General features: G+C 46.5%; 2 protein-coding genes across 7 annotated transcripts in view; one reads left to right on the top strand and one right to left on the bottom strand.

Annotated features, from left to right (window-relative positions):
* Positions 1 to 1,365: 1,365 nt before the first annotated feature.
* Positions 1,366 to 2,254, bottom strand: LOC135699075 (uncharacterized). The gene is made up of 3 exons (XM_065219248.1): positions 2,059 to 2,254; positions 1,694 to 1,994; positions 1,366 to 1,627 (listed from the first exon to the last, which is right to left on the bottom strand). Exons 1-3 carry the CDS (start codon positions 2,175 to 2,177, stop codon positions 1,400 to 1,402), a joined length of 648 nt encoding a protein of 215 aa, XP_065075320.1. The 5' UTR covers positions 2,178 to 2,254; the 3' UTR covers positions 1,366 to 1,399.
* Positions 2,255 to 2,688: 434 nt separating this feature from the next.
* dlg1 (discs large 1) overlaps positions 2,689 to 26,344 on the top strand; it is a 163,636-nt gene continuing 139,980 nt past the window's right edge. For 5 of the 6 annotated variants that reach the window (XM_065219292.1, XM_065219290.1, XM_065219288.1 and 2 more), the window contains exons 1-3: positions 2,689 to 2,819; positions 11,897 to 12,334; positions 23,918 to 24,049. In XM_065219292.1, the coding sequence (XP_065075364.1) occupies positions 12,316 to 12,334; positions 23,918 to 24,049 (151 nt within the window). In that variant the 5' untranslated portion in view covers positions 2,689 to 2,819; positions 11,897 to 12,315. The remainder of the gene's footprint in view (positions 2,820 to 11,896; positions 12,335 to 23,917; positions 24,050 to 26,344) is intronic. The other variant, XM_065219291.1, reaches the window with a different exon arrangement.

The following is a 26,344-nucleotide window of genomic DNA, read 5'->3' as shown; positions in this document are numbered from 1 at the left end:
TACTCCGCTTTGGTTCGGAGCATCACCTTGGTGCCGATCCTGCCGAGCTTAAACTCAGCTGCAACGCCCAGCGATGAAAGATCGCCAATCAGCGTGTTGAGTGGGACTTGTTTCACCACCAGTGGAGGAAGCTTCATTTTTGCTGCACTCGGACTGGCAGCAGTTTCGTTGTCGACGGCGTCGCCGAAATCACCAATGACGCTGACGTTCGTCGCGGTGGCATCGTCCCGTCCACTGGCCTTGATTTTTCTTCCTTTTCTTAGACCGTTTCACCGTGGCTGAGGTGGGATTCCCTACATCGGTGGGAAGAGTAGCGTACCTATTCGAAATAGGTACACTTAAGCTACCCTCACCGCTGTTCTTCTTCTCCGTTTTCTCTCGGAGCCTGCTCCGGGAGCGCTGTCTTCCCATCACACGAAGCGACCGACACTATTGACGACGCAATTAAACTGCGAATGTTTGGAACAAACTAGAAACTTTAGAACAACTCGACAGAGCGAGCAAAGACCGAACTGTACTGCTTGACGTTCAAGCAGAGAATGATGTTGTTGATGTTGTTGAGCAGCGCTGATTTATATCTTTTCAGTTTCAAGCAGAATGATGTGCAACCAAGTGGTATTCGTTTGTGATGACTGGGTTTGGGAAAAAGGCTTATTTCATGAAATCAGTGATAAAATTATCATTTGTACATTTTCAATAGTTTAATTACAGAAAAATTGGAAAAATACTTATTTCAACAGGTTTGTAATGTAATATCCTATCGATTGGTGTATTTGGATTTTAATTTCATCTATAAATGACAAAGTTACAAGCGTTCAAAACCTAACACTCCTTCACCACACATATTTTTTGATTTGCACCCCAGTATAGTCGACAAAGACGTAGTTCTACGTCAAAATATCTGACACCAAAATACCCTCCAAATCTCGATTAAAGCCGTATTTCCGGAGATAAATCGATTTAAAGATTTCCATACCCACCAGCCTGAAAAAATGTGGGTTGGGACATTTTTTTTTGAGGAAAAAATTTCTGACGCCTTAAAAACCTCCAAATTGTAAAGATTTTCATACCCGTCCATAAATCCAGATCATAACCCAAGCCGTTCAAATTTATAGGGACCTCAATACGGATCGAAAAAGCTTAAGGGGGTTGTTAAGTTGACCCACCCTAAAGCTCATGGTGTCTTTAGAAGAACTTAATTACTGAGAAATCCTGTTCCCCTAGTTTGAAGTAGTCAGGACTAGGAATCGATGGTAGATCTTACATCCCGCAACGTACCACGAAAAGGTGATCTACCCACGTTACGGGGCTAGATAAGGATTACTCTCATAATAAAGTATCGACACACAATTTGGGCAACAGATTACTTCAATTTTATCTACAAACAAACCAACTTCACCTACAAGTCTACTACCTCTTCCTGTTCTTGCTCCTGCAATTTCAGATTGACTTTGTACACTGTCTCGAACTCCTTCCCGGTGAGGAACATCGATACCATCATATTGAACGCCAGTAAACCGGTCACCGTTAGCATGATTGGATTGGACAGTTTCTTGTACAACTTGAGCACTTCCCGCGGCTGCTCGGTGATCGATGGCAAACGGTAGGTGAAATGTCGCGTTGCAAACTGAAATTAACAAACAAATAATCGATCATGGCATACTGAGCTCATTAATCAAAGCAACCTCCGTACCATAAACGCAGACATCGGTGCCAGCAGCATCGGGTAGACTGTGCTGAACGCTGCCTGTAGCAGTCCAGCCCTGGTTTGAACACAAACTGGACACTGCTGTCTAGCGAGAACCACATCCGGCACTATGAAGGCTCTGTGGAAAAAGGTGGTCATAAGTGCCGGTAGGACCACGGTAGGTATGTAGCTAGACAGACGCCCAAAGGTGCCTAGTCTGAGCTTCCCTCGGTAGTGACTGTTGATGTAGATGCTGGACATGACCGTCGTTGCACCCAATATTCCCGGTGTGTACGCTAGAGGCCAACTGAAATGAGAATAATGTTCAATGAAATTTGAAATTTACAGAGGAATGTTCATTCGATACAGACATATCCCATTTGTCCGGCCATCCGTCTACCAGTTTCATAAAGTATATCACAGCTTGCTTCTCGTCCAATCTCACGGCATCCTGCGGTATTTCACTCTGATTTTTATGTAACAATGCCATGATTCTGTATTAGCGAAAATCAGCAACTGCTCCGGTTCGTCCACTGTTTTTGTTTATGCCGCTTGCATGCAGCGAAACTAGACTGACATTTTGCTAGAGGAACTGCAATGCCACCTATACGTCAGCACACGGCATCATTCCTAGCCGGCACTCACCCATATTTCAACCCCTAAAATGTGGTGAGTTTTCCACAGCACTGCATCAGTCCAACCACCACCAATCGGTCCAGTGTGGGTGAGTGTGTAGAGGGTCGGGAAAATTACACCACACACGCGACTCGCTCACGGTGTTCCTGAAACGCGATACACGTTCTATTCCATCGAGTGTGGTCCTAAATACACACGGCCACTCTCAATTCAACTCAGAGCTGCTGCGGCGGTGGACGAAAAGAAAAAAACACCACTGCACACATACTGCTACGACGGACTACACACATCAAACCAGCAAACTGCCAGTACGGAGCAAGCCATGAGTGAGTGGCTACCATCGGGGGTTTGTTGGTAGATAGAAAAGATTGAAGCAAGCGGCCGAGGCAGGAAGACAAGTGAAAATTTCGAACAATTTGTGCGACGAAAACCCGTGACTAAATCGGACTGCTTGGCTGGACAGCCTCCGTCGCGAGGAACATCGGATTTCGCGTTGGTCAGTGGATTGTGGAAAAATCGAAGGCACCTGTTTCTCATTTCTTCCTTATTCGCTCAAAGGCACCTGTGTCTGCTGTCGTCCTTTCTTCAGTGGGGAAAAATCGAGTGGGGTTTCACCCTTATACGCATTTTTCCAGTGATGGTGTATCGGTCGAGCGAAAGTGGACTTTCGGTTGCGCTTCGCGATGCAGAAGATTTTTTCCCCCGAAGAAAAGTGTTGAAAATCTTGAAAAAGCGTGAAGCGGAAAAATAATTCGGAAAAGGAATTTTGTAATCCAAGGAAAAAAAAATAGATGAAAATTGTGAATGCATGCATAACTCTCGCGTTTGTGGGTGAAGCAGGTGGGGGTGTGCACGCGGAGGAGGGTGGCACTCGGTGTGACAGGATTCAACAAACCCAGAGAGCTGTCGAGCGAGAGAACAGAACGGGTCAGACGGGAGAGAAAATTAGAGCATATTCACCCCATCGCATTTCGTTCGCTGCTGGTGTTGGTGGCCAGTTCCTGAAAAGTTCAAAGCCTACTGCTGCTGCTGCTGCTGATAATCAATTTCTGTCTGTTTTTATGCGATCGTGGGAGAAAAATCGGAGCAGGCCGCGCGCACTCGAGACATACTCGCTCGCGCTCGTTCGCTGCCGTAGTGTGACTTTTGTGTACATAGGTCCAGTTCTATTGGTGCTATTTTTGTAGCAGAAAATAACAGCAGAACCCATGCATGCCCACGCGGACTGCGGGGGAATCATTCTGACAGGTGGACCCAGTCAAATATTAATGCGGGGAAATTTGATCAACGTCTGGGGGGGGGGGGGAGCAACTCGCCTGCGTGTATGCAATTAGACAATGCGCTCTGATCAACGTCTGGGGGAGGGGGGGGGAGCAACTCGCCTGCGTGTATGCAATTAGACAATGCGCTCTTGTTGGTACGATTTTCTTCTAATCAAATTGTGTTGATGGAAGAAATTCTCGAGCAGCACCCGTCTAGAGTGTGTGTGTGGTATGAAAATGAGTGAATGTAGGCCAAACAGAGAGGGAGAATGAGATGGAGGACGAACAGGGGAATTGAAAAATAAAAAAAAAGCAAGTGCTGGTACGTGCAAGCATAGATTTATTGTCGTGGATTATTTTTAGTATCCCATTTTTCTTATTGGCACCAGCTAGGGTATGTGCCGTGCAGGCATTGCTCTGATAAATCCAATAGCAGAAAATGGAAAAAGAATGTAGAATGGATGAGCATCAATTTTGAACGGAGACGGTGAAGAACAATTTGTTGTATATGGTTTTTGTGGATGGAGCTAAAACTCGGGTCACCTTTCTCCAATTTCCAGCTTACTTTCTGAGCAGTGTCGCCAAGATGTGTGATATTTCCTATGTGGAAAATCCACCAAAAAATATATATTTAGTTATTCAAGTACAGCATCAGTGAAATCACTGATAAAATGATTTACTTCTTCTTCTTCTTCCTGTTTCAAGCTTTTTGCTTATCGCATATTAGCTTATTTCGTGCTCTCAACTTAGTGTTCTAGATGCACTTTCGCAGTTATTAATTGAGAGCTTTCGATGCCTGTACGATTTTTGCATTAGTATGCATTAGTATGCATTGTGTGGCAAGTGTGGGAAGTCGAGAAAATTCCTAGACCGGACCGGGAATCGAACCCAGCCACCTCCAGCATGGTCTTGCTTTGTAGCTGTGCTTTTACCGACTGAGCTAAGGGAGGTCCAATATGCCCATGGTAGTCGAGAAATTTTCCAATCTGAAAACAAAAGGGAATCCTTGCAAAAGCGTAATCCGCGTTCCACTGTTTTTCTCTTGACGTGGCTCTTATACACTAGACTCTATCTAATAGCATAGACTAACACTAAGAACAGAGAGTCCCGAAGTCATGCTCAATATGTTTGTTGAGAAAGTACCAGACCTTCGGTGTCAAGTTAATTGAAGCACCCCTCGAGACGTTGGAAAGTCCACGAACGAATCAAATTTATAAGGCGAATCAAAACAAATACAAACTTTGACAGATTCTGGCACTGTTTACGTGGACTTCGTCGATTTTTTCTCGAGTAGATTTTTTCGATAATTTTTCAGACTGCAGTTGTGCAGTTTTTACAAGGAGGAAACCTTCAAAAGGCCATCATGCCACCGCCTAACGACCGGGCGCACGGTCGCGGTGAAATGGTGTGTGGGATTCTTACCGCACTATAACCTCCTTGGACGCCTTGTCCTTTTTCCCCCGGAACTACTTGTCGTATTACTTCGGAGGGGGCCGTACATTACGCACCTCAATTAACCTCAGCTAACTGGTGCTTCCAGTTCGCTGATCGTCTCTCCAATTTGTGGGCCATTTAGCTTCCAGCTTTGCGTTCTACTCGGTTAACCCCGGTGGTGGATTCAGCCTACTCTGACGGAGAGTTCTCTCGGCTTCGGCTTTCTCTTCGCCCTTGTGTGAACACATTACTACTTTCTAGCTGGTCCTCTCGCCATTTTCGCTGCAGCGCTGACAGGATCTGCGTTACTGCTCTGCTGACGGCGTTAAAGGTGCCCTCCTCTCGACACATTTCTTCAACGACATTCTCCGTGCTAAGGGCGCGCATCTCCTCTCGCACAGCATCAAATCTAGGACATTCGAAAACCACGTGCTCTGGTGATTCTTCCTCATTCCCACACTCCGGACAGAAGGGTGACGTTGTGTGTCCGAACCGATGCAGGTACTTCCTGAAGCAGCCATGACCAGACAGGAACTGTGTCAAGTGGAAGTTGACTTCTCCGCCAAGGTGATACCGATTAGGATCATACCAGCGATAACGCATACTGCCTCCATCGAAATGGTTCCATCAGCCGGAACGTACTGCTCAATTTCCTGTGATTTCTACCCGCTGCACTGCTTAGCAGTTACTGATCAACATAACTTCTGTTTTGTGGTGGGCTATCTGCAGCTTCGCTCCTTGCATCCAGTTACCAATCGTATCTATCGCCTCGGACGCCAGCATTTCCACTTCTCCCAGCGTCTCACCGGTTACCATCAAGATGACATCGTCCGCAAAGCCAACGATCTCAACTCCTTTGGACAGCTTGAGCGTCAGCACGCCATTGTACATTCCGTTCCACAGCGTGGGACCTAGAATGGAGCCTTGTGGAACTCCCACCGTGATTCTAAGCGATTTCTGACCCGTGTCTGTCGCGTAGACCAGGACCCGGTTCTGAAAGTAACTACTTAGAATCCTGCAGAGGTAGTCTGGAACCCTCATTCTATGGCTTGGCGATGGCCTCCCAGCTGGCGCTATTGAATACATTCTTCACATCAATCGTAATTACGGCGCAGTAACGATTTCCTCTCGGCTTCTGTTTTGGAAGCTTTTCCGGCTCTGTCAATCACTGTCCGAATTGCATCCACCGTCGATTTTTTTCTTTCCGGAATCCGAACTGCCTCTCCGACAACCCGTGTTCCCTCTCCGTGCATTTTGCCAGCCTGTTCAGGATGATCCTCTCCAAGAGCTTTCCGACAGTATCCAGCAAGCATATTGGCCTATACGATGCGGGATTCCCCAGTGGTTTTCCGGGCTTTGGCAACAGCACAAGCTTTTGTACCTCGTCCAGACATTTCTGCAGCACTATCCTGAACATATCCGGGAACGTCTGTATTGCCGCCTTCAACGCCACGTTGGGAATTCCATCCGAGCTTTCTTCGCCTTCAACCCTTTCGCTGCTGCTAGGAGTTCCTCGTTGTAGACTTGTTCAACGTTGTCTCCATCTTCCTCGCCATATGGTGTAGGTGGCCAGTTCGTTGGGTCATGCTGTGGGAAAAGTCCCTCCACGATGACTTTCAGCTTGTTGGGACACATTTCAAACGGCATCGCTGGACCTCTGATCTTCGCCATCGCGACTCGGTTGGCATCGGCATCGCGGCACAGCTCCTTGAAGCTGTTTGACTTGCTCAGCTTTATCTTTCGTTTTAGTGCAGCCCTGGCCTCTCGGAACACCACCGTGCGCTCCTCTCTGTTTGCTTCCGTTCTTGCTCTCCGAACACGCCTTCTGGCTAGAAGACAACTAGCACGGAGGGTGCTAATTTCCTCGTCCCACCAGTAAGCTGGACGCCTCCTGTTCGTTGGTTCCAGTTTTCTCGGCATAGTTGTGTCACATGCCCTTGCTAATGATTCGGTCAACTCGTTCGCGTTTAGACGCGGGATGCTGCTGTCTACCCTTAGAGCTTCGATGAAGAGATCCTTATTGAATGCCTTCGTCTTCCACTTCCACTCGCTTACTTGCGTCTTCCGCATTTCCACCGGTGTCCGTTCGCCGATACTGTACCGGATCGCCTGATGGTCACCATGGGTGTACTCTTCGCACACTCTCCAGTTCATATTTGCCACTAGCGACGTACTGCAGAAAGTGACATCGATAATGGATTCCCTACCATCTTTGCGGAAGGTGACGTTCAACTTTGCCAGAGCTTCCAGCAGGCTATACCCTCTTGCGTTGGTACACCTACTCCCCCAATCCACTGCCCAACCATTGACATCTCCTGCGATGACGACTGGTTTCCGTCCAATGAGCTCTCCGGTTAGCTCATCTAGCATCTGGTGGAACTGCTCAATTGTCCATCTCGGGGGTGCGTAGCAACTACATACATAGATTCCATTGATTTTGGCGATCACGAAACCTTCGGGAAACCTTCAAGAAGCCTGGCCTGTAATGAAGTTGGAACGGTGTGGTATCCACTAGTTGCCTAGTGTAGCTCCACTAAAACCCATTCCTTACTCTCTCCTCTGCCTGGATACTCCCGGGACCACTATGAAGCGACTACTTCGGGGGGTGGCTGTGCTCATGCACTTGTCGTACTTCCAGCGCTAGGTGGCGTTGCTGGATCGCTGCTCTTCTCTCAATTTACGCTGCAGCTCCGACATGATCTGCGTGACTGCTCTGCTGACATTTCAACGACGACATTCTCCACGTTAAGGACGGGCATCTCCCTTTGCACTACCTCGAACCTTGGACAGTCGAATACCACGTGCTCCGGCGTTTCATCGACGTTGGCACACTCCGGACAGAGCGGTGACGCTGCGTGTTCAAACCTATGCAGGTATTTCCTGAAGCAGCCGTGGCCAGACAGGAACTGCGTTAGGTGGAAGTTGACTTCTCCGTGTTTTCTGTTCACCCAAGACGAAATAATCGGTATTAGTCTTTGCGTCCATCTACCGTTCTCCATCGTGTTCCACTCCTGTTGCCACTTAGCCAATGACTCCACTTTTACAACTTTCCGTACTCTTCCGGCTTCTCTCCACCTGTAGCACTTGGTGTCCTCCACCAAGGTGATGCCGATAGGGATCATTCCGGAGATAACGCATACTGCTTCCGACGAGGTGGTTCTGTACGCACTCACGACTCGCATGGCCATTAACCGGAACGTACTGCTCAGTTTCTTTTGGTTCTGCTTCGTTTCCAGTGCTGCAACCCAGGCTGGACCTCCACACTGGTCAGAGGACGCCTCTTGCCACTGCTGGGACCAGCTATCGCGTTATTATACTGGTTGCCGACGGTTTCACCTACTACCACTACAACGCCATCCAGAGATTTCACTTCACAACGATCCACTTCGAAGACCACTGAAAATCCCTTGAGCGCAAGCTTCCGAACCGAGATCAGCCCTCCTCCCTCCAGCGAAGGGACGTACAGTACATTCTCCAGCGTGATAGCAATCCGGTTTCCATCGCCGTTGGTACCAAACAACACGCCATTACCGCATCCAGCAGACATCGTTGTTGTTCCATCCGCCAGGGTCACTTCAACAACAACATCCTTCCTCAACTCGTTGAAAAAAAAAAACTGCGGTCGTTTGTCATATGACAAGCGCAATCACTATCCACAGTCCACGCTCCAGGAATAACTGTGGGACACCAGCGGACCGGTTACAGAACCGGACAACCCAACAGGTAGCGCAGCACGGAGAACACAACCGACCGAAGTTCCAATGGCGTTTCGCGACAGTGAAAATAACACGCAACACGGACTATTAGTTTCACACGTCTTTATTGTTCGGCTATTGACAGAGAATGATAAAGTGATCGTTACCTTGACGTTGGCAGCATTGGGGTGCAGTGACAGTGTTGATAGAAACATCGCCCCCACCTTTTATATCTAACACTCCTCCTCGATGTTCTCTCTTCAGGCAGCCGGTGTGGCCGGATCATCGGTAGCGACCAAGCCCATCACCAGCGCAAAACGTTTCTGTTCAATAGGACCCAACGGCTTCGTTAGGACATCTGCAGCCATCTCCTCTGTGCCACAGTGACGAAGCACCACTACTCCCTTGTCAGCTAGATCTTTGGTGTAGTGCATCCTAGTATCTATGTGCTTCGAGCGTCTGGACTTGCGATCTGTTTCCACAAAATCAATGCAGCTGCGGTTGTCCTCCAGTACTACAGTGAGTTCACGTTGAGGTTCCCCAATCTCTTCAAGAAGCTGCCGGAGCCAAACCAACTCTCGACATGCTTCCGACAGTGCCATATACTCGACCTCCATGCTAGACAAAGACACGCTTGTTTGCTTGCGGCTTGCCCAGCATCGTAGCTCTTCCCAACTGGAACATGTATCCCGAATTTGACTTGCGGTCCGAAGGATCACCACTCCAGTCTGCATCACAGTAACCAATGAGAGTTAATGGTTCACCGTTCGCAGCTGACAGTTTCAGCTTGTAGTCGGCAGTCTTCAGCAGATATCGTACAACGCGTTTTAGTTCGACCCAGTCTATCTCCGTTGGGTTGCTAACCTGCCTGCTCAGAATCGAAACACTTGCGGCGATGTCCGGCCTTGTATTCACTGCAACATATAACAGCAAACCTACCAGGCTGTGGTAGTGCTGGTTCGTGTCCAGCTTCGGGCTGCCTACCCGACTGCGGTAATACCCAGGATCGAGCGGAATACTCGAGCCTTTCGCGTTCTGCAGACCGAAACGCTGCGCAAGCCCCTGGATGAAAACGTTCTGGTCCAAACAGAAGTACCCTTCACGGTCTCTTGACACTCGAACTCCAAGGAACTGGTTTACTTCTCCCAGCGAAGTCAAAGAAATCTTCTTCTGCAATTCAGCTTCGATTCGCTTGATCTCCTTCTGAGTTGTGCTCGCGACTACCATGTCGTCAACATAGATAAGGCAACGCCTTCACGAACAGGCACGGATCTGATCCCGATTGCAAGAAACCAAGCTCTTTCAACATCGAACTGATAGTAGAGTTCCACACACGCGCCGCCTGCTTTAGGCCGTACAGGCTGCGCTCGAGTCTGCAGACCAGTTTCTCTTTCTTTGGAACTACAAATCCCTTAGGCTGCTGCATGTACACTTCCTCTTTCAGCTTGCCGTGTAGATAAGCAGACTTGACGTCCAGGTGATGAACTGACATCTTCTTCTGTCCAGCGAGCGTTAGGAGAATCCGCAAAGTCGTCTGAGTTGCCACCGGAGCGAAAACGGCATCATAATCGACTCCGAACTTTTGCGAAAACCCTCTTGCTACAAGTCGCGCTTTGAACCGAGATACGTTGCCCACGCTGTCGTGCTTCTTCTTATATACCCACTTGCAGCTTATAGGAGCACGACCAGCAGCTAGCTCAACGAGTATCCACGTTCGATTCTCCATCAGCGACTGGTATTCTTCCGTCATCGCGGCCTTCCACAACTCTTGCTCCGGACCGGATATGGCTTCTTCGTACGACACTGGCTCCTCCTGCACCAACATGGCTGCGTTGACTTCATAGTCGGCGAACCGCCTTGGCAGCACGCCTCGGGTCCTCCGCTTTTGACCATCTTGCACTGGCGCATCCGTTTGATCGGGCTGTTCCTGCTCGGCATCCGTGTAATCTTCCGATTCGTCCTCGCTTTGAGACTGTCCAGGACTCGACATATCTTCTTGCTGCTGACTTCCGTTGCTCGTGATCTCGACTTCAACCAGTTCTTCCTTTGGAGGCAGCCCACCAGGCGTCGGTGGCTCCTCCTGAATCTCCACAAACCGAGCATCACGACTAATGGTGATTGCATCTGTCTCGGTGTTCAAGAACCTGTAAGCCTTCCTATCACTGCAGTAACCCACGAAAATCAGCTTCTGGGCTTTACTGTCTAGCTTGGAACGTTTAATGTCCATCCGCCAGGGTCACTTCGACAACAACATCCTTCCTCATCTCGTTGAAAAAAAAAACTGCGGTCGTTTATCATATGTCCACGCTCCAGGAATAACTCCTCCTGCGACGAAGCACACAGCCCCCAAAACAGCACTCGGTTTCTCAGCATACCGCTGGTCCGGGGCCGGTTGTGCCAAAAATCTGGTATATCTGGCAACACTGGCACTGGCATCGGATCACTTTGACGTTTCTATACATTCTATCGAACTTGTATGCAACATTGTTTGAGACTTGGCAAGCAAGCTTTTTTCCGCGACTAGCTCGATAAATGTCGTTAGTCTGTTCCATGACGATATGTTGAAGGAAAATTTATTTAAATAGTTACATCTATTTGTCTGTGCATAATCCTTCTGGCAAGAGAGTAAGTCTGAAATTGTCCAAAAGTTCAAGACATATTTATGTAATTTACTGACAAATTATCATAGAAAACTGTTTTCTGGAGGCACTGCTCCCGGATCAACATTGCATCCCGGTCGCTCTCTCGTCAGCTGAGCTCCGCATTCTCCGATGGTTCTGGTTCGCACACACCTACACCGAGTGGAACCCTTCTCCTCGCAGCACCCGGCTGACTGAACCGAACTTAACTCAGCTTACTGTGTGCCTGTGCTCCGGTGCTGTCTGCAAGTCAACCATCATCGTCAGGCTAGCAGCAGCATAGCCAAGCACAGCCTTCTGAGATTCCGATAGAGTGTAGCAGCGAGCATTATTGTGCATGCGGTGCGGTTTCCGTTTTCGGTTTTTATGCTGCGTGTGCCGATTTTTCCCGGCCACCCACCTCCAGTCTGACGGGCGCCGCGTCCCTATACTACTGCGCTGATGAGTTTACGAGGAAGCAGTTCCTCGTCGTCGCACGCTGTATACCTACTTATTTTTTGCCTTCCTTTTCTTCTCTCGCTTCGATTCGTGTTTGTTCTCCAGCTAGCCAGCCAGCCGAAGTGAATATCAGAAAGAATTTGATGTGATTTGTGATATTTGAGAAGCAGGCGACATTTACGACAGAAGCGGCAGCCTACTGCGACGACCACGACGACGACGACGATAAGTGAGTGGTTGAGCGATAGCATCGGAAAAGTGTTTGTTGTTGGTACTCTTTGAGTCGTTCCTTCTTTTTTGGAGTTAAGTGATTAGTGTGTTTTGTGCTGGTGGAAAACCAAAGAAAAAAAAAAAGAAGGATACATTAGAGTGGCTGCTGAGTTGCAAGAAGAAGAATCAGTTACTACAGTTTTTTTTTTCGCTGTATTGTGGATATCGATTTTGTGTAAAAGTTCTCATTTACTGGACCACTGTGGAGGCTCTGATAAATCGGCGGTGTAACAGCGCTGAGGAAGGACGAAAGGATGCCTGTCAAAAAGCAAGGTACGTACATTTTCCCCCGTTCTAACCATTAAAACTGCCAGCGAAACCCTTTGAAAGTCGATCGCTATCGGTGAGTGACCCGTCCGGGCAACTTTGCTTCCTTATTTGCAAAAACTTCATTATGTAATTGATAATGGAAATACCTGAACATAACCCGCGCGCTGCTGCTGTTGTTGGTTGATAAGGGTGATCTTTTTTCCGCCAAGTCAAGTCTGTCACATGGTTTCTCTCTCGCTTTATTTATCCCCCCTCCAACCCTTTATCATGCGCATCGGTGGTGGAACCATACCTGGGCCTCTACAATGTCCGCTGAACGCAACTAAGTAGGCCAAACGACAGAACGACAGACGGCAGAAAACAGAGAACAACAGCCCTGGAAACAGGATATTTTATCAGGTGCCTTTCATCTACATAGTAGGAGGCATTGTGTATTATGCACAGCCTACTGGGTTCGTGCACATCTAGGCAAAAGCGAGCCCAATGGGAAAGCAGTGTAGTAGAAATTCAATATTAATCGGGAGTTCGAATCGGAGTTCCTCAGTGATGTTTATTGCTTCACATCATGAAAGTTTTCCTCTATGTATAGCGGTGGGGAGCCGAGCTTTGATGCTTATCAACATCGAAAATCGGGTTCTCGAAAGGTTAGGTTTTGGCCATCCTTCGTGCCTACCGTTATGCATATTTTATATCGATTACTGCTGGAATTACTGCTTAACGATGGTGCGTTAAAAAGTTTGCTACAAAGAAGGGTACACATACCGCTCGAAGAATCGGGTTTTACCCTTCTTACAGAAACGGCCCCAACTAACATTTTCAGCTTTATAAGCCATCTTTTCCAGTAGCTGAAACAAATGCGGCAGATACAGCTACAAGCAGAAGCTAGCAAACTAGTTCGCACTGAGTAACAGCAGCCAATAAACGCTAATGTCACTGCTATGCAAATATTAATCATCTTTCAACTTGTAGCTGCAAAGCAAAGCTAATAAAGTGAATATATTACTCATTTGATGGCTTCTATACAACCAACCACCTTTGCTGAATAACATAAACATCAAAAGTGCCTTTTCAACAACTAAACAACCTGTTCTCAGCTAATAAACTGTGTTAGCGCTACTTTGGAAGCATGGTTACAGCAACAATCACTACGAAACTTACGATTTTAAATTGGCTCACTACTTGACTAGCCTATTGGTCCCAAGCAAACGATTAACGCACCCTATTCTAGTCGAAATTCTAGTACTACGCAATGTTTGTTTTGATTCGCTATGAAAGTTTGACAGATAAAATGAGGGGTTATTGGTTTTTCCTATTTTTCGAGAGGACCGAAGAGAGTACCAGAGCTGAGCAAAAAAGTTGAGCACGTTATTTCGGGACCTTCTAGTCTTAGAGTTACCTCTATGGTTACAGTCTACTAGGTTTATTTTTAGGCACACGTCTCGGCTCTACACCTTTTACTCCGCTTCTTTACAAAGCTGAATTAACTAGTCGAGAAAAGTGATTCATGTGCACTATTATAAAGCCTCTACTCAGCGATCTTGATGTAGAAGGGCATGTAGATTTTTTACGGGAAGGGTAAATCTAAAATTGCAACCGTCACGAGAAGGTGTTAGGTTTTGAACGCCTATAACTTTGTCATTTATAGATGAAATTAAAATCCAAATACACCAATCGATAGAAAATAACTCTACGCATCTGCCTCAATATTTTTTTCAATTTTCCATTTAGAAAGTTTTGAAAAAATTAAAAACAAGCAGTGATAATTTTATCACTGTTTTCGTGAAATAAACGTTTTCCCTAACACAGTTGTCATAATCGAGTACCATTTGTTTGAACCTGTAAAACTGTATTTATTAAGGTGGCCCAAATAACACTTAGTCTGGAAACCCGGGGGCTTACCCTCCAAATGATAGCTTAAACGTGATTTAGTGGTTTTTAGGATTTATGAAAAAAGTCGATTTTTCATAGTCATTGCTAATCAAACTTTTTTAATGCATCGACACTTTACGTAGCCCAACTCTTCTATATTTTTTACACATTCCTCGGAGTTCATACTCATATATGAAAACAAAAAATAGGGAGGCCACTGAACCGGGAGAACCGAGAATTAACCGGGAATCGAAAACAACCGGGAAACAACTGGAAATTTGATTTGAACCTTTTATTAAGTTGATTTGCATTCCTGCTTTCTCGGAATTCTCTTGAAATTCTTCTAAAAATGCCCTTGAGAGAATCTTATGAAATTTCCTTTGAATTCTCTTCGGAATTCGTTTGAAACTCTCCTTAGAAATCTATTAAAACTTTCTTCCGAATCTTCCTGGAATGGTACCCAGAATTCTTTGGAAATACAGGTCGGACTCGATTATCTAAAGGCTTGAAAAAAACGTAAGAGGTTGCATCCAAGACACGACCGTATATTGTATAGTACCGTAGTATACAGGGTTACCCACTCGAAGTGTTACCTATTCAAACGACAATAATTTTTTTGTGTGAAATATTTTTTATTGATTCCAATGGCAAAAATGTTTGTAAATAATCAAAATTTCAAAATCCATTCACTTTAGCTTGATGTGGCCACCTTTTGCCTTGACTATGGCCTTCAAATGGTCAAAAACGAGTTGCATGCTGCACGAATGTGAGCTTGTGGTATTTTGGTCCATTCACGTACAATCGCTTTCTTTAGCACATCTGGCACTGGCATATTTTTTAGTCCGCACCTTGCTCTCTAAACTGGACCAAATGGAAAAGTTCTCCGGATTAGCATCTGGCGAATTCAAAAGCTTGGTTAATTTTCGCTTTATGTGACGGTGCCGAGTCTTGTTCGAACGTCCATGCTGTTTGCGTACCCACGGCTCTAAAGCAGCTTCCATAATATTTTCACGATAATAAGTCGCATTTACATTGACACTTGATGAAAACGATTGGAGAGCGGCCATCAGCGGTCACGGCTGCCCACGCCATCACTTGCGGTGGGAAATTGCTTCGGGTGACCATTCGTTGGCTTAAATTCTCGTACTTGCGTTCGATCAAGTAAACACGATCATTTTGAGAGTTTATGAACTGCTCAATAGGGGAATTTTTCTCATCAGAGAACACAATGTTCGGAAATTCGCCACGTTCGTGCAAGCGCACCAATTACTTTGCTCTTTTGATCACGAATAACTTTTTTCTAAAAGACGGAGAGAAAAATGCTTTTGTACGCTTGTAAACAATGGAATGAACTGTCATTAGTATAAATTTGAGCGCGCTGTCATTAAAAGTATGTTAGTTATAGCAGTTTGAATCTGGTAACACTTCGAGTGGGTAACCCTGTAGTATATATTAAATTGATTTCTTAACTAGTTATCAGTGAGTTATCGGAAGCAATTTGAGAGTTCTGTTTTTGAGGTGCTCTGCGGATGTCCATGTAGTACAAGCCAATCGATATGTCTTGGATACAAGCTCTTACTCTTTAGGTATCTCTTTTATCAGCCATTTGTGGTCCTGAAAAGGACCGATGGGTTGGAAGCAGTGCTGTTAATTTTCATATCATTTGATTGAAGTTGAACCAATTCAATTCAGTTCTGTGAACCCCAAATCAGCTTGAAAAAAGGAGACTTCTACTCCTCCTGGATTCCGCAGAACTGGCTATATCCAGGAATTTCCACCTCTTCCGCGGACATCCAAAACCCCTGATGCCCCAATGTTAAGAACAGAAACCCTTCTTCATCTGGGTTGTTCCCATTTGATGACATTGTGAACGGTATTCTCAAATACCTCATCATTTCTGATCCTCTGAAAAGCATTGTCCTTACATTGCTTCCCACTGTGAAATCCTTCTTGAAGCAATTGACTTCAAAATGGCCCCTTCTTGCAGCTAACATCTCCTTCGATGGATAATTTTCCAAACGAGGTCGGGGATTTGATCACTGTTCTACAGTGGAATTGTCGAAGCCTTATTCCGAAATTAGATTCGTTAAGTATTTAGTCCATAACAATAATTGCGATGCATTTGCTCTCTTCAGAAATTGATCTCCCTTTTTATGATTTTAACATTATTCGATTGGATCGTGAGGATTCACGTGGAGGAGGGGTACTTTTGGGGATCAAAAAGTGCCATTCCTTCTATAGAGTGAATCTTCCTGAATTCCCCGGTATTGAAGTTGTCGCATGTCAGGCTACCATTATAGGTAAGAGCCTTTGTATTGCTACTGTATATATTGCTCCTAGAGTCTCTGTTAATCGCAAACAACTTTTCGACATATGTGCGGTACTTCCCGCTCCATGGTTGATCATGGGAGGTTTTAACTCCCACGGTACAGGCGGGGGGGAGCTGTACGATGATAACCGTTCTACTTTGATTTATGATCTCTGCGACAACTTCAACATGACACTACTTAACAATGGAGAAGCAACACGTTCGGCTGGTCCATCCTCGAATGGTAGCAGATTAGACCTCACCTTTTGCTCCAATTCACTATCGTTGGGTTGCACTTGGCATGTAATCCAAGCATTTGCTTTCTCCTGAGGGGTGATTATGAGCCGATCGTCATCATTTTCATCTTTTAGTGGCGGAATGGGTTTAGGGTGCGTCTTTAAGACCTTGGCAACTTTCCAGAATGGTCTGGAGCGGTCGTCCAGATTCTGGACAAGCCGCCCGAAACTTTCGTTCCGGAGTGAGACCATTCTGGAAGCAATCTCCTTGTTCAGATCGGCCATTTCACGTTTCATCGCTGGATCTCCAGTGCTCTGAAACTGGCGTCTACGAACATTTCTCAGGCGAATTAAGAGTTGGGTGTGGGAATCAATAGCAATAAACTTACCCCTCACAGGAACTCGTCAGACGCACGCCTCGTCAGCCACGGTTATGGCTTGGTGGAGTCCCTCCAACGCTCGGTCGATGTCCTCCACGGTGTCAAGCGGCGGGTTGTCGATGAAGTGCCTGTCTACCACGCGTCCAAACTGGGCCCAGTTTACGCGATGATAGTCCTTGCGCAGGCTTGAAGCAGGAGCCACGTTGCAGCCTAGCTCAGACACCACCGGTTGGTGGTCGGAACTGAGTTCGTTCAAGGCTACCGGCTTGGACAAGCCGATATTTGTCAGGAACAGGTCTAGCGTCGATGGGTTGCCCGCCGGTGAGATAAATGTTGGCTCATCCGAGAACCAAACGGAGTACAGCCCATGCTGTGAGTGGTCGAACAGCAGACGACCGTTCTGGTTCTACCTGTAGTTAAGCCAGGCCTCATGGCGCGCGTTTAGATCTCCTCCTACTACGAAGCGGGAATCGTTACGGGTGATGGTGGACAGGTCCTTCTTGAATTTAGCCGCTAGTCCACTGCTGGCGGCACACTGTCGAGGGCAGTAGATGGCGATGAACTGGACGTATCCAGTCGACGACTCCACCTCCACACCAAGGGCCTCGATGATAGTGGTGCGGATATGGGACAGAGTGTGGTATTTTATTCCTTTCTTGACGACGACCGCAACACCACCCCCCCCCCCCCCCCTGGAGCTGGTGCGATCAAGCCGGATAATGTTGTGGTCAGGCAACCAGAAGCTGTCGCCGGACTTTAGATGGGTCTCGGTTAGAAGGCCCACGTCGATGCTGTGCTTGCGGAGAAAGTCGGCAAGCTCAATATCTTTTGCTCTTACAGAGCAAGCATTCCAGGTGACGATACTTAGCGGTTTAGACGCCATACTGGATGATGAACTTACCGAGCACTTGGATCTGTTCGGGCTTATTGCGGCACTTACGAAGAGCACCGGACATGTTGACGAAGATTTCCATCAGTTCATCCGCTGAGAACAGATCGGGGTTGTTGTTTTGCGCTGTTGGTTGTCTCCAGAATCCAGGGGAGATGGAGAGCTTTGGCCAGCAGAATCACCGGAAGTTGCTTGAGCGGAATGCACCCGCGAATTCACTTGCCTTTGCTGAGGAGCACAAAGGGGCGGGAAATCCTCCGTCCGAAATGCCGGGACTTTGTCCTTCTTGCGTCCTGGTTGGTTGTTAGTTGCCGCCTGTTTTCGGATGCGTTTGAAGTCCTCGCGTTTGGAGCACTGTCTGTCGGAACCTTGATGAGCACCACCACAGTTGGCGCATTTTAACGCCACTGCTCCATCCGCAGGGCAGTTGGAAGTGGCGTGTTCTTGAGCGCAGTTGCTACAGCGTGGCTTGATGTTGCAGTTGCGAGTGCCGTGTCCAAAGTTCAGACATCGTTGGCACTGGGTCACATCGCGATGGCCTCCACGGTATGGCTCCCATCGTACGATTATGGAGTAGATTGAGCGGATAGCCTGCAGTGCATTTAGCGTCACCGTTCCCTTCTGGAAGTGCACCAGGAAAAGACAATCCGGGTACGTCTTCACGTTTTCGTCTCGCCTCGTAATCCGAAAGACAGCGACTGGGGCCAGCTTGTACCGGTCCTTGAGTTCTTCTTCGATCGCCTTGGGATCTACATCCGGTAGACCCCTGATGACTACCTTGAAGGGCTTTTCACCGGGGATGTCGTGCGTGAAGTATTCCGCATTGGAATCGTTCAGGAATTTGACTGCGATTTCGTATTCCGCTTTCGTCCGGAGCATCACCTTAGTGCCGATCCTGCTGATCTTGAACTCAGCTGCGATGCCTAGCGATGCGAAATCGCCAATGAGCGTCTTGAGTGGCACTACCTTCACCACCAGTGGAGGAAGCTTGACTTTCACCGCACTCGGGCCGGCAGAATTCTCGGTTTCGACGGCGTCGCCGAAATCACCGATGTCACTGGCGTTCGTCGTGGTAACATCGTCGCGTCCGCTCGTACCATCGGACTGTCCTTGGTTCTTCTTCCCCTTTTTTGTCCGCTTCACCGGGACTGGGTTGGTATTTCCAACATCGGTGGGCAGAGTAGCGTACCTATTTGAGGTAGGTACCGAGCTACCCTCACCACTGTTCTTATTCTCCGCTTGGTCACGAAGTCGGCTCCGAGAGCGCTGTCTTCCCATCACGCGATGCGACCGACACTACTGACGACGCGACGTGCAGTATATCTGCGAACGTTTGTAACAAACTATAGATTTGACGGTAAAACATATCTGGTGCCTCTATATATGCAATTATAATAACATATTCTGCGCAAAAGAAACTTTCTGCTCCGCCCCATTCATAAAAAAAACTGCGGGAAATCCTATCAGGTTCTGAACCTGAAAAGATATAAAACAGCGCTGCCGTCATGCTTTTGCTCATTGTCGCTTCGGACGGCGTGGCACTTGGTCCTAGCAGCAGTAAGCAGGTCTAAATCAGCGGCTCAAGGTGGATCACGACGTGACCACAATGAGGAAAAGCAATACATGTACCCCCTCCTCCCTTCATAACAATCCCTCGCCCCCCCCCCCTCAACAACCTCTCGCCCCTTCCTCAACAATCTCTCACCCCCCCTCCCCCTCAACAACCTCTCCCCCCCCCACCATCAACCTCTCCTACCCCCCCACCATCAAATGTGTAAATTGTTTTGAGTCACCATAACCGAAACATTGAAATACTTGAAAATTTTAAGATAAAGTATACTAGTCAAAAATGCATGAAAAACATCAATTTTATGTGGTTCTACGTCATACTGCGGTCGTGTCTAGGACACAACCCTTTAATTTTTTTTCACTAAGGAAGTTCAAGATTTTCTTGCATCATTCGACTCGTAGCTCCCGGATGCGGTTGGTAATCATGTGAGTTTTTTCCGTGCCCTCGACTTCGCCCCCAATCTTCCTCTACGATCTTCCGTGCCGTAAAGTCACTGATCCCGTGTTCCTTTGCCATTTTCCTTATTGAACGCACTGGATTCACCCGAATCTTCCTTTTGATATCAGCGATAACCCTCGGAACCCGAGCTGACGTCGGACGACCTGTGGCCACCTTCGCGGATAGTTGTCCTTTCTTTTCTCCGTCTAAAACCCTTTTGACGGTCCACCGGGACACTCCCACGGCGATTGAAATGTCTTTTTGCGACATTTGCGCGTGGGACAATTCACGAATACGCTGCCACTTCGTCATGGTGCAACTGTCAAACTAAGTAAATCATTTTCTTTAATACACAGCCTACTACGGTATGAGCTATAGCTTACGTGCATGCAAAGAAAACCAAGGCATTGTATGCACAGGTGAAACGGGAACCTTATTTGTACGATGGTGCAAACATTATCACGCATACGGTATTGTGTGTTGCAGGATAGTGTCTCAAAAAGGATTATACCATCTGTTTTCTGTTTATGGCCGTACGACTGCGCCCATTGATTTAACACACGGCGGCTCTTTATCCAAGATTCGTTCCTTAAGCCGCTGCCATAAAATACTATCAAAGTTATGCACCTGTGTATAATCCTTATGGGCGGAGTTGCATCGCGTTTATGAGCGGCGCGCTTCGACCGTAACCAAATGAGAATTTAACATAAGCGTGACAATACACTGAACCTAATAAGCAACGCCCTCGGCCACCGAATCGAAGCTTCGAACGAGAACGTTCTCCGGGGGAGGCACTTCTAATTTTTGACAGGACAATAACTTCTACTGGATTGGAGTATGATGAGGACTCTGAAGTAGACGAAACGACCGTGCATCATCAGCGGAAACTGGTCCAGATGCTATTCAGAGTCTGATGAACGCTTCCGGGAGGAGTTTCTCCCGAAAGCCATCCACTCTGTCAAAGATGCGTCGGCAGCGTTATAGTGGGAGTTTCAATATGTCCAATTGTCCATACGGTCAGACAGTCCAACCATAGAGGTAACTCTAAGACCACTGGGTCCCGAAGAAAATCATTATTATTTTTGGCTCACTCAGTACCAGAACAACGGTCCCAAGCAGTCCCAAGCTATTTCACTCACCCCTGCATGTTCTGCATGAATCCACACACCCCTGATGTTATCTGTCAAACTTTCATAGCGAATCAAAACAAACATAGTGTAGTAATAGAATTTCAACTAGAATAGGGTACGTTAATCGTTTGCTTGGGACCAATAGGCTACTAAAGTGGTGAGCCGATTTAAAATCGTTAGTTTCGTATTGATTGTTGGTCCAACGATCGGAAAAATGGAGAGAAGTATGATGTCTCTGGCGAAAAACAGTGCCGGTCAGAGAACACCTGTAAAAGCTGGTGGGCTGTTGATGGTAGGAAAGCAAACACCGGTGAAGATTCTACCTCCAGACATGGTCCGAGAGATCATCGATATCAGAACCAGTCTTGTAAGCGGTCACCGTAGTCGACACATTTTCTGTGATAATCGACTGCCTTTGCTTCCGACACTTGCAAAACATGATATCAAATAACAGTAGCAAACTAAAATGTCATATGGCAGGCTCTGTCATACGACATTTTCGCCGAAAACCGTCACGAATGTATGTATTTTAGTTTTTCTCATAATAAGAGCTGCTGATGTTGAGCTTGTGTGAATTCTGAAAATAGCAAGCAACGATGTCCTAGTAATAGCATTTCTCTGATCAGAAATTGTTTAATTTAGACCAAATTGAGGAATTAGAACGAAATCACACATGTCATATGATAGTTATTTGATAATTTTCTTTTTACTCGAATGTTGTTCTAACGTTTGTGTTGTGTAAGAGAGACGACGGTAGAGCACGAGAGTACGAATACAAACGTCAACAGTTTCAACCCCTGGTCAGAACGAAGCACGGAACTGAATGTCGGTTGCCTGATCAACGAAGTGGTGAAGCGTTACGGAATCAAACATGGTAAACGACCACGGATAAAGCTTGCAAGCTTCTGTGGGACTCGGATCTCATAATAAATTCGTACCTCATAGAGTTCGAAGAGCTGCGTTCGTATCAGTTCTACCAGGATTATTGCATCGCGATGTTGAAATGCTTACCGAACTACTCCAATCGCTGGGCACCATGGAAAACACCAGTCACTTACACTTCACCGGGACTTCTTCTCCGCCAAGCCTATAACTTATCTACGTCAAGCGCTGCGTTAGCAGGATCGTGTCAGAGAGCTAAACCTATCCTTCAACCTACTCACCGATGTCGACTTACAGGGTCTTGCTCTTCCCACTAACCAACTCACTAATCACAACCCAAATCGGCATTATGACCAGCAGTAGACCCTTCATGGTCATCTTTTCAATCAGCTTCCGGAACGATGCCACCGCCTTCCCAACTTCGGTCAAACTGTTCTGAAACACCAAAGCCTTCCGCACCTTGAGCAGTTCAATCGTCTTGAGTGGAGGTTCTCCGATCTCGAAGCCTTCCGATAGCGACTCCAGCACCAGAAGGACGAATTCCAGTATCACCCCCAGATTACAGTTGCTCTTGGCAACGGTCATCGCCTTGATGACATCGCTCATCCCGCAAGAAAACCGCGTTGACTTTTGACCGGTTTTTAGTTAATGTTTTGAAAATATGTGCGCTGTGAGGAATCCATGGCAGAACTTCGCCGGAACCAAAAATTGGATTGTGTCAACAACAATGATTAACATTTTTACACATGCACAGAGCAGGTGCAGATATAGTACAGTGTAGCCAGTAACTTTAAATATCATGAAAATTTCTAATCATGGGTGCCAATGAAAGTGCCCAGGTGTGCCCATCTGTAGTTTTGGCACACTGTGCGGAGTGACCAACCCCTTGGGAAATCCAAACTTTGCCTCACGAATAAACTTCTAATATTTAAACAAATATTGCAAATACTTTTACAAACTAAAGCACCCTAGCTCTATTTTAGACAACATGATTCATTCACCTCCTTCGTCCAAATAAAAAAATCAACATATTATGACCCAACAGTAATCGTTCTTCCGAAACCAAACATTTCTCCGCGGCAAAGGCAAACTGTCAATCAAGTCATCATAATTTGTTTTTGTTTGAAATTTCAACCGAATAAAAACACCCAGCTACTATGTTGATGTGACCAGCAGCAACAGTGTAGTAAAAATGAGCAGATGTAGTTTATTGTATTGCTCTTCTCCGCCGTCATCCATTTTGTACGATTATATTTACGTACTACACATGTATGCAGTATCATCTGATGCGCGGGCGGACGGTGACTAATGCCGCACAAAATCCGAAATCATCAAAGCAACCGTGTTTTCAGTTTTCGTTAAAAATATCTCCCTCGCCTGAACTTGATTTTCCGATAACGACTTTTGGTCCGGTGTCAAATTTCACGGACCCGAAACTGCTCATCCCAAGGTTTGCCAGGATCGGAAAACGGTGTCAACCTCAATCGACCTAGTAAAGTACCTCGTAGGTAGGCCTGGTTCGATGACTGCATTCCCGGCGAAGGGCCCATGAGCATTTACAAAATCCCTACACGACACAACGATTGTGTAATGCGACGGGACTGCGAGCGTGTGCTTGAAAACAAAAATAAAAGCGAAAACGAGAATCGGGAGGGAAAATTTTTCTACCACTGTTCCTAAAAATAATCACGCTTCCCACCGCAAACCGACATCAGCACAGCTGGCCGTTGACAAGAAATGGGATTTCTCATCTGAATTGAAAAAAAAAAACAATCCGTGCTCATGACAACTCTTGTTTGGTTCTGTGTTGTTCAGCAGCGTACCTTGATTGATGACCGAAAGACGCCGACATTGACCTATCTTTTCTTTTGCACTCATCCACAGAAGCACACCGGGCCCTTGAACTGCTCGAGGACTACCACTCGCGACTGTCCAGCCCCCAGGATAGAGCCCTCCGCAGTGCCATCGAGCGAGTCATTCGGATATTCAAATCGAGGCTCTTCCAAGCGTTGCTAGGTAAGTCCATTCTACAGAACACCACGCGTCTCCACGGCGAATGTCGCTCTGAAACGAGTGAATCTAATTACACCAAAAATAGCTTCGCTATCAGGCACATGTTCCCCCACACCATGAAAATAATCAATTCTAAATGGATCAAACCGAAGAGTTTCGAATCTCGAATGTCTGGAATTTTCGAAGCAAAGGAAAAGCGGACACACACACACATACACTTTTTAGGCCAAACACTTGCGCCGCTCACTCACTCAGTAGCGGCGGCCCCATGCATTAAGCATATTTGATGACGCAAGAGCCAACTGCCGCCGCCACTGAGGTATGCTGCCGCACCGTGGCACTCGATTTTGTTGGGAAAGGGTAGGCAGCGGGTGGGAAAATAGATAAAAATATACATACCTTTCTCCGACTACCACACAACTCGGGCTTTTTCATCCGTCCGTCTGCCAGAATGAGAATGTCGTTCGCAGAGCAGTTCTGTAAAGTCCTACGTCATAGCGTGCATGTTGTTCATCATCAGCATCGTTCGTAGTAACCGTTGGGAAATGAAGTGGTTTTCAGCTTGCTTTTTTTTTTCATCGTCGTCTGCGGTGCCATGGATGTTTACATATACGTCAAGCAAACCTGGACGGAGGAAATGTAATCAAGAACGGGCTTTTAAAATGAATCCTCAAAAACATCCCTACTGTGTTTTTCTAAAACTCTGTAACAAGCAGCTCATCGATTACTACGATGATCATGACGAAGCACAATGAATGAGTGAGCATGTTCCCAATTGGGAAATACATATGAGCTTCAACCACCCCAAACAACTTTTTTCCCACGTATCACCTTCATATATGTATGCTCGAAGAGGGACGACCAACTTTTGCTCCTAGTAGTTGCCCCATATCTACTCGGTACTTATTGTTTTGCTTAGCAGTTGCATATTCCTGTTAACGCATACACGATGAGGCTTTACGATACGAACCCACTATTTATGAAATGTGACGTGAATAGATTCTGCTCTCCATCATCGCATTTTCCCCTTCCTCCTTCATACACGGGGATGGATTGGAGAACCAAATGCGCGGGGTGATGGGAAGTCAACTTGATGGAGCTTTTAAATAATCGATTTAGCGTCAACTTCAACTTCCTTCCTCCATGCTGTTTGGTTCCCGCGTGACATGCTATCAAGGATTTTTCGTAAAATTGGATGCGGAGGATCCTGACAGGGCCTATGCCAGAGTCACTATATAGAGTAGATGAGCAATTTTCGTGTAAATTCATTAACTGACAGCAGTTGAATCTAATTTGCCCTGTCGCGAACGAGAAGAGTGTCATAAGTTGCTGTTAAAGAACGAAGCAATCGGGAAGCTTTCTGAAGCCCGATGTTTGGAGTAGTCTTGGAAACTAGTTAAACGTTGTAGACACCATTCACCTCTGCAGTTATCATTACACTTCTATCAGGCCGGCACTTTTCGGGTTACCGTGGACAGCGTATCGTATGACTACCGTAGGTAATGGTAACCTTTTTCGAAAACATCAGCTGGGACGATGAACTCCGAGATTGTGGCGCGAATGCTGCCTCTTCTATTTTCTCGAATATTGTCGTGTATGCGAACGACCAGTTTGTACCCATGACAACTCCACCCATGTCTAGTAAGCCTCCTTGGACCAACCACCGACTCAAGCGACATCCAAACGAGCTGCCTTGAAGAAATTTTGTAAACTTCGAACAGATGCATCGAAGAAGAAGTACAACCTCGTTAACAAACAGTATAAGCGGCTCAACAAACAGCTTTATCAAGTCCATCAGCGCCATCTACAAACTAAACTCAAAGTAAATCCCAAGAGCTTCTGGAATCATGTGAACGATCAGCGGAAGGAATCAGGCTTACCTTCTACCATGTACAATATGGATCGAGAAGAGCCAGATACGAAAGGGAATCGCTGACCTGTTCATGTCACAATTCAGCAGTGTCTTCGTCAAAGAAAATTTATAGAGCAGGCCTTCGTTTGAAAAATTCTTTCAGCACTGGCCCTGACGGAATTCCTTCCGCGGTTATTAAGAACTGTATTGGAGTGCTGGAAGGATTCTTTTGTTTTCCCTGTCTTCAAAAAAGGCAATAAGCAATCGGTGTCAAACTACCGTGGTATCGGTGCTTTATGTGCAGTCTCAAAACTTTTTGAACTATTGGTGCTAGATTATTTAAAACACTCATGCTCTAGTCACATCACGACTGAACAACACGGATTTATGCCGAAGAGGTCGACCGCTACAAATCTCGTTCAATACACATCATCAATCATACGCGA

Source organism: Ochlerotatus camptorhynchus, unplaced genomic scaffold (assembly GCF_037179485.1).
Source record: "Ochlerotatus camptorhynchus isolate MF236.1 unplaced genomic scaffold, CSIRO-AGI_Acam_v1.1 ptg000102l, whole genome shotgun sequence".
NCBI classification, from domain to species: domain Eukaryota; kingdom Metazoa; phylum Arthropoda; class Insecta; order Diptera; family Culicidae; genus Ochlerotatus; species Ochlerotatus camptorhynchus.
This window is presented reverse-complemented; position numbering and strand designations above follow the sequence as displayed.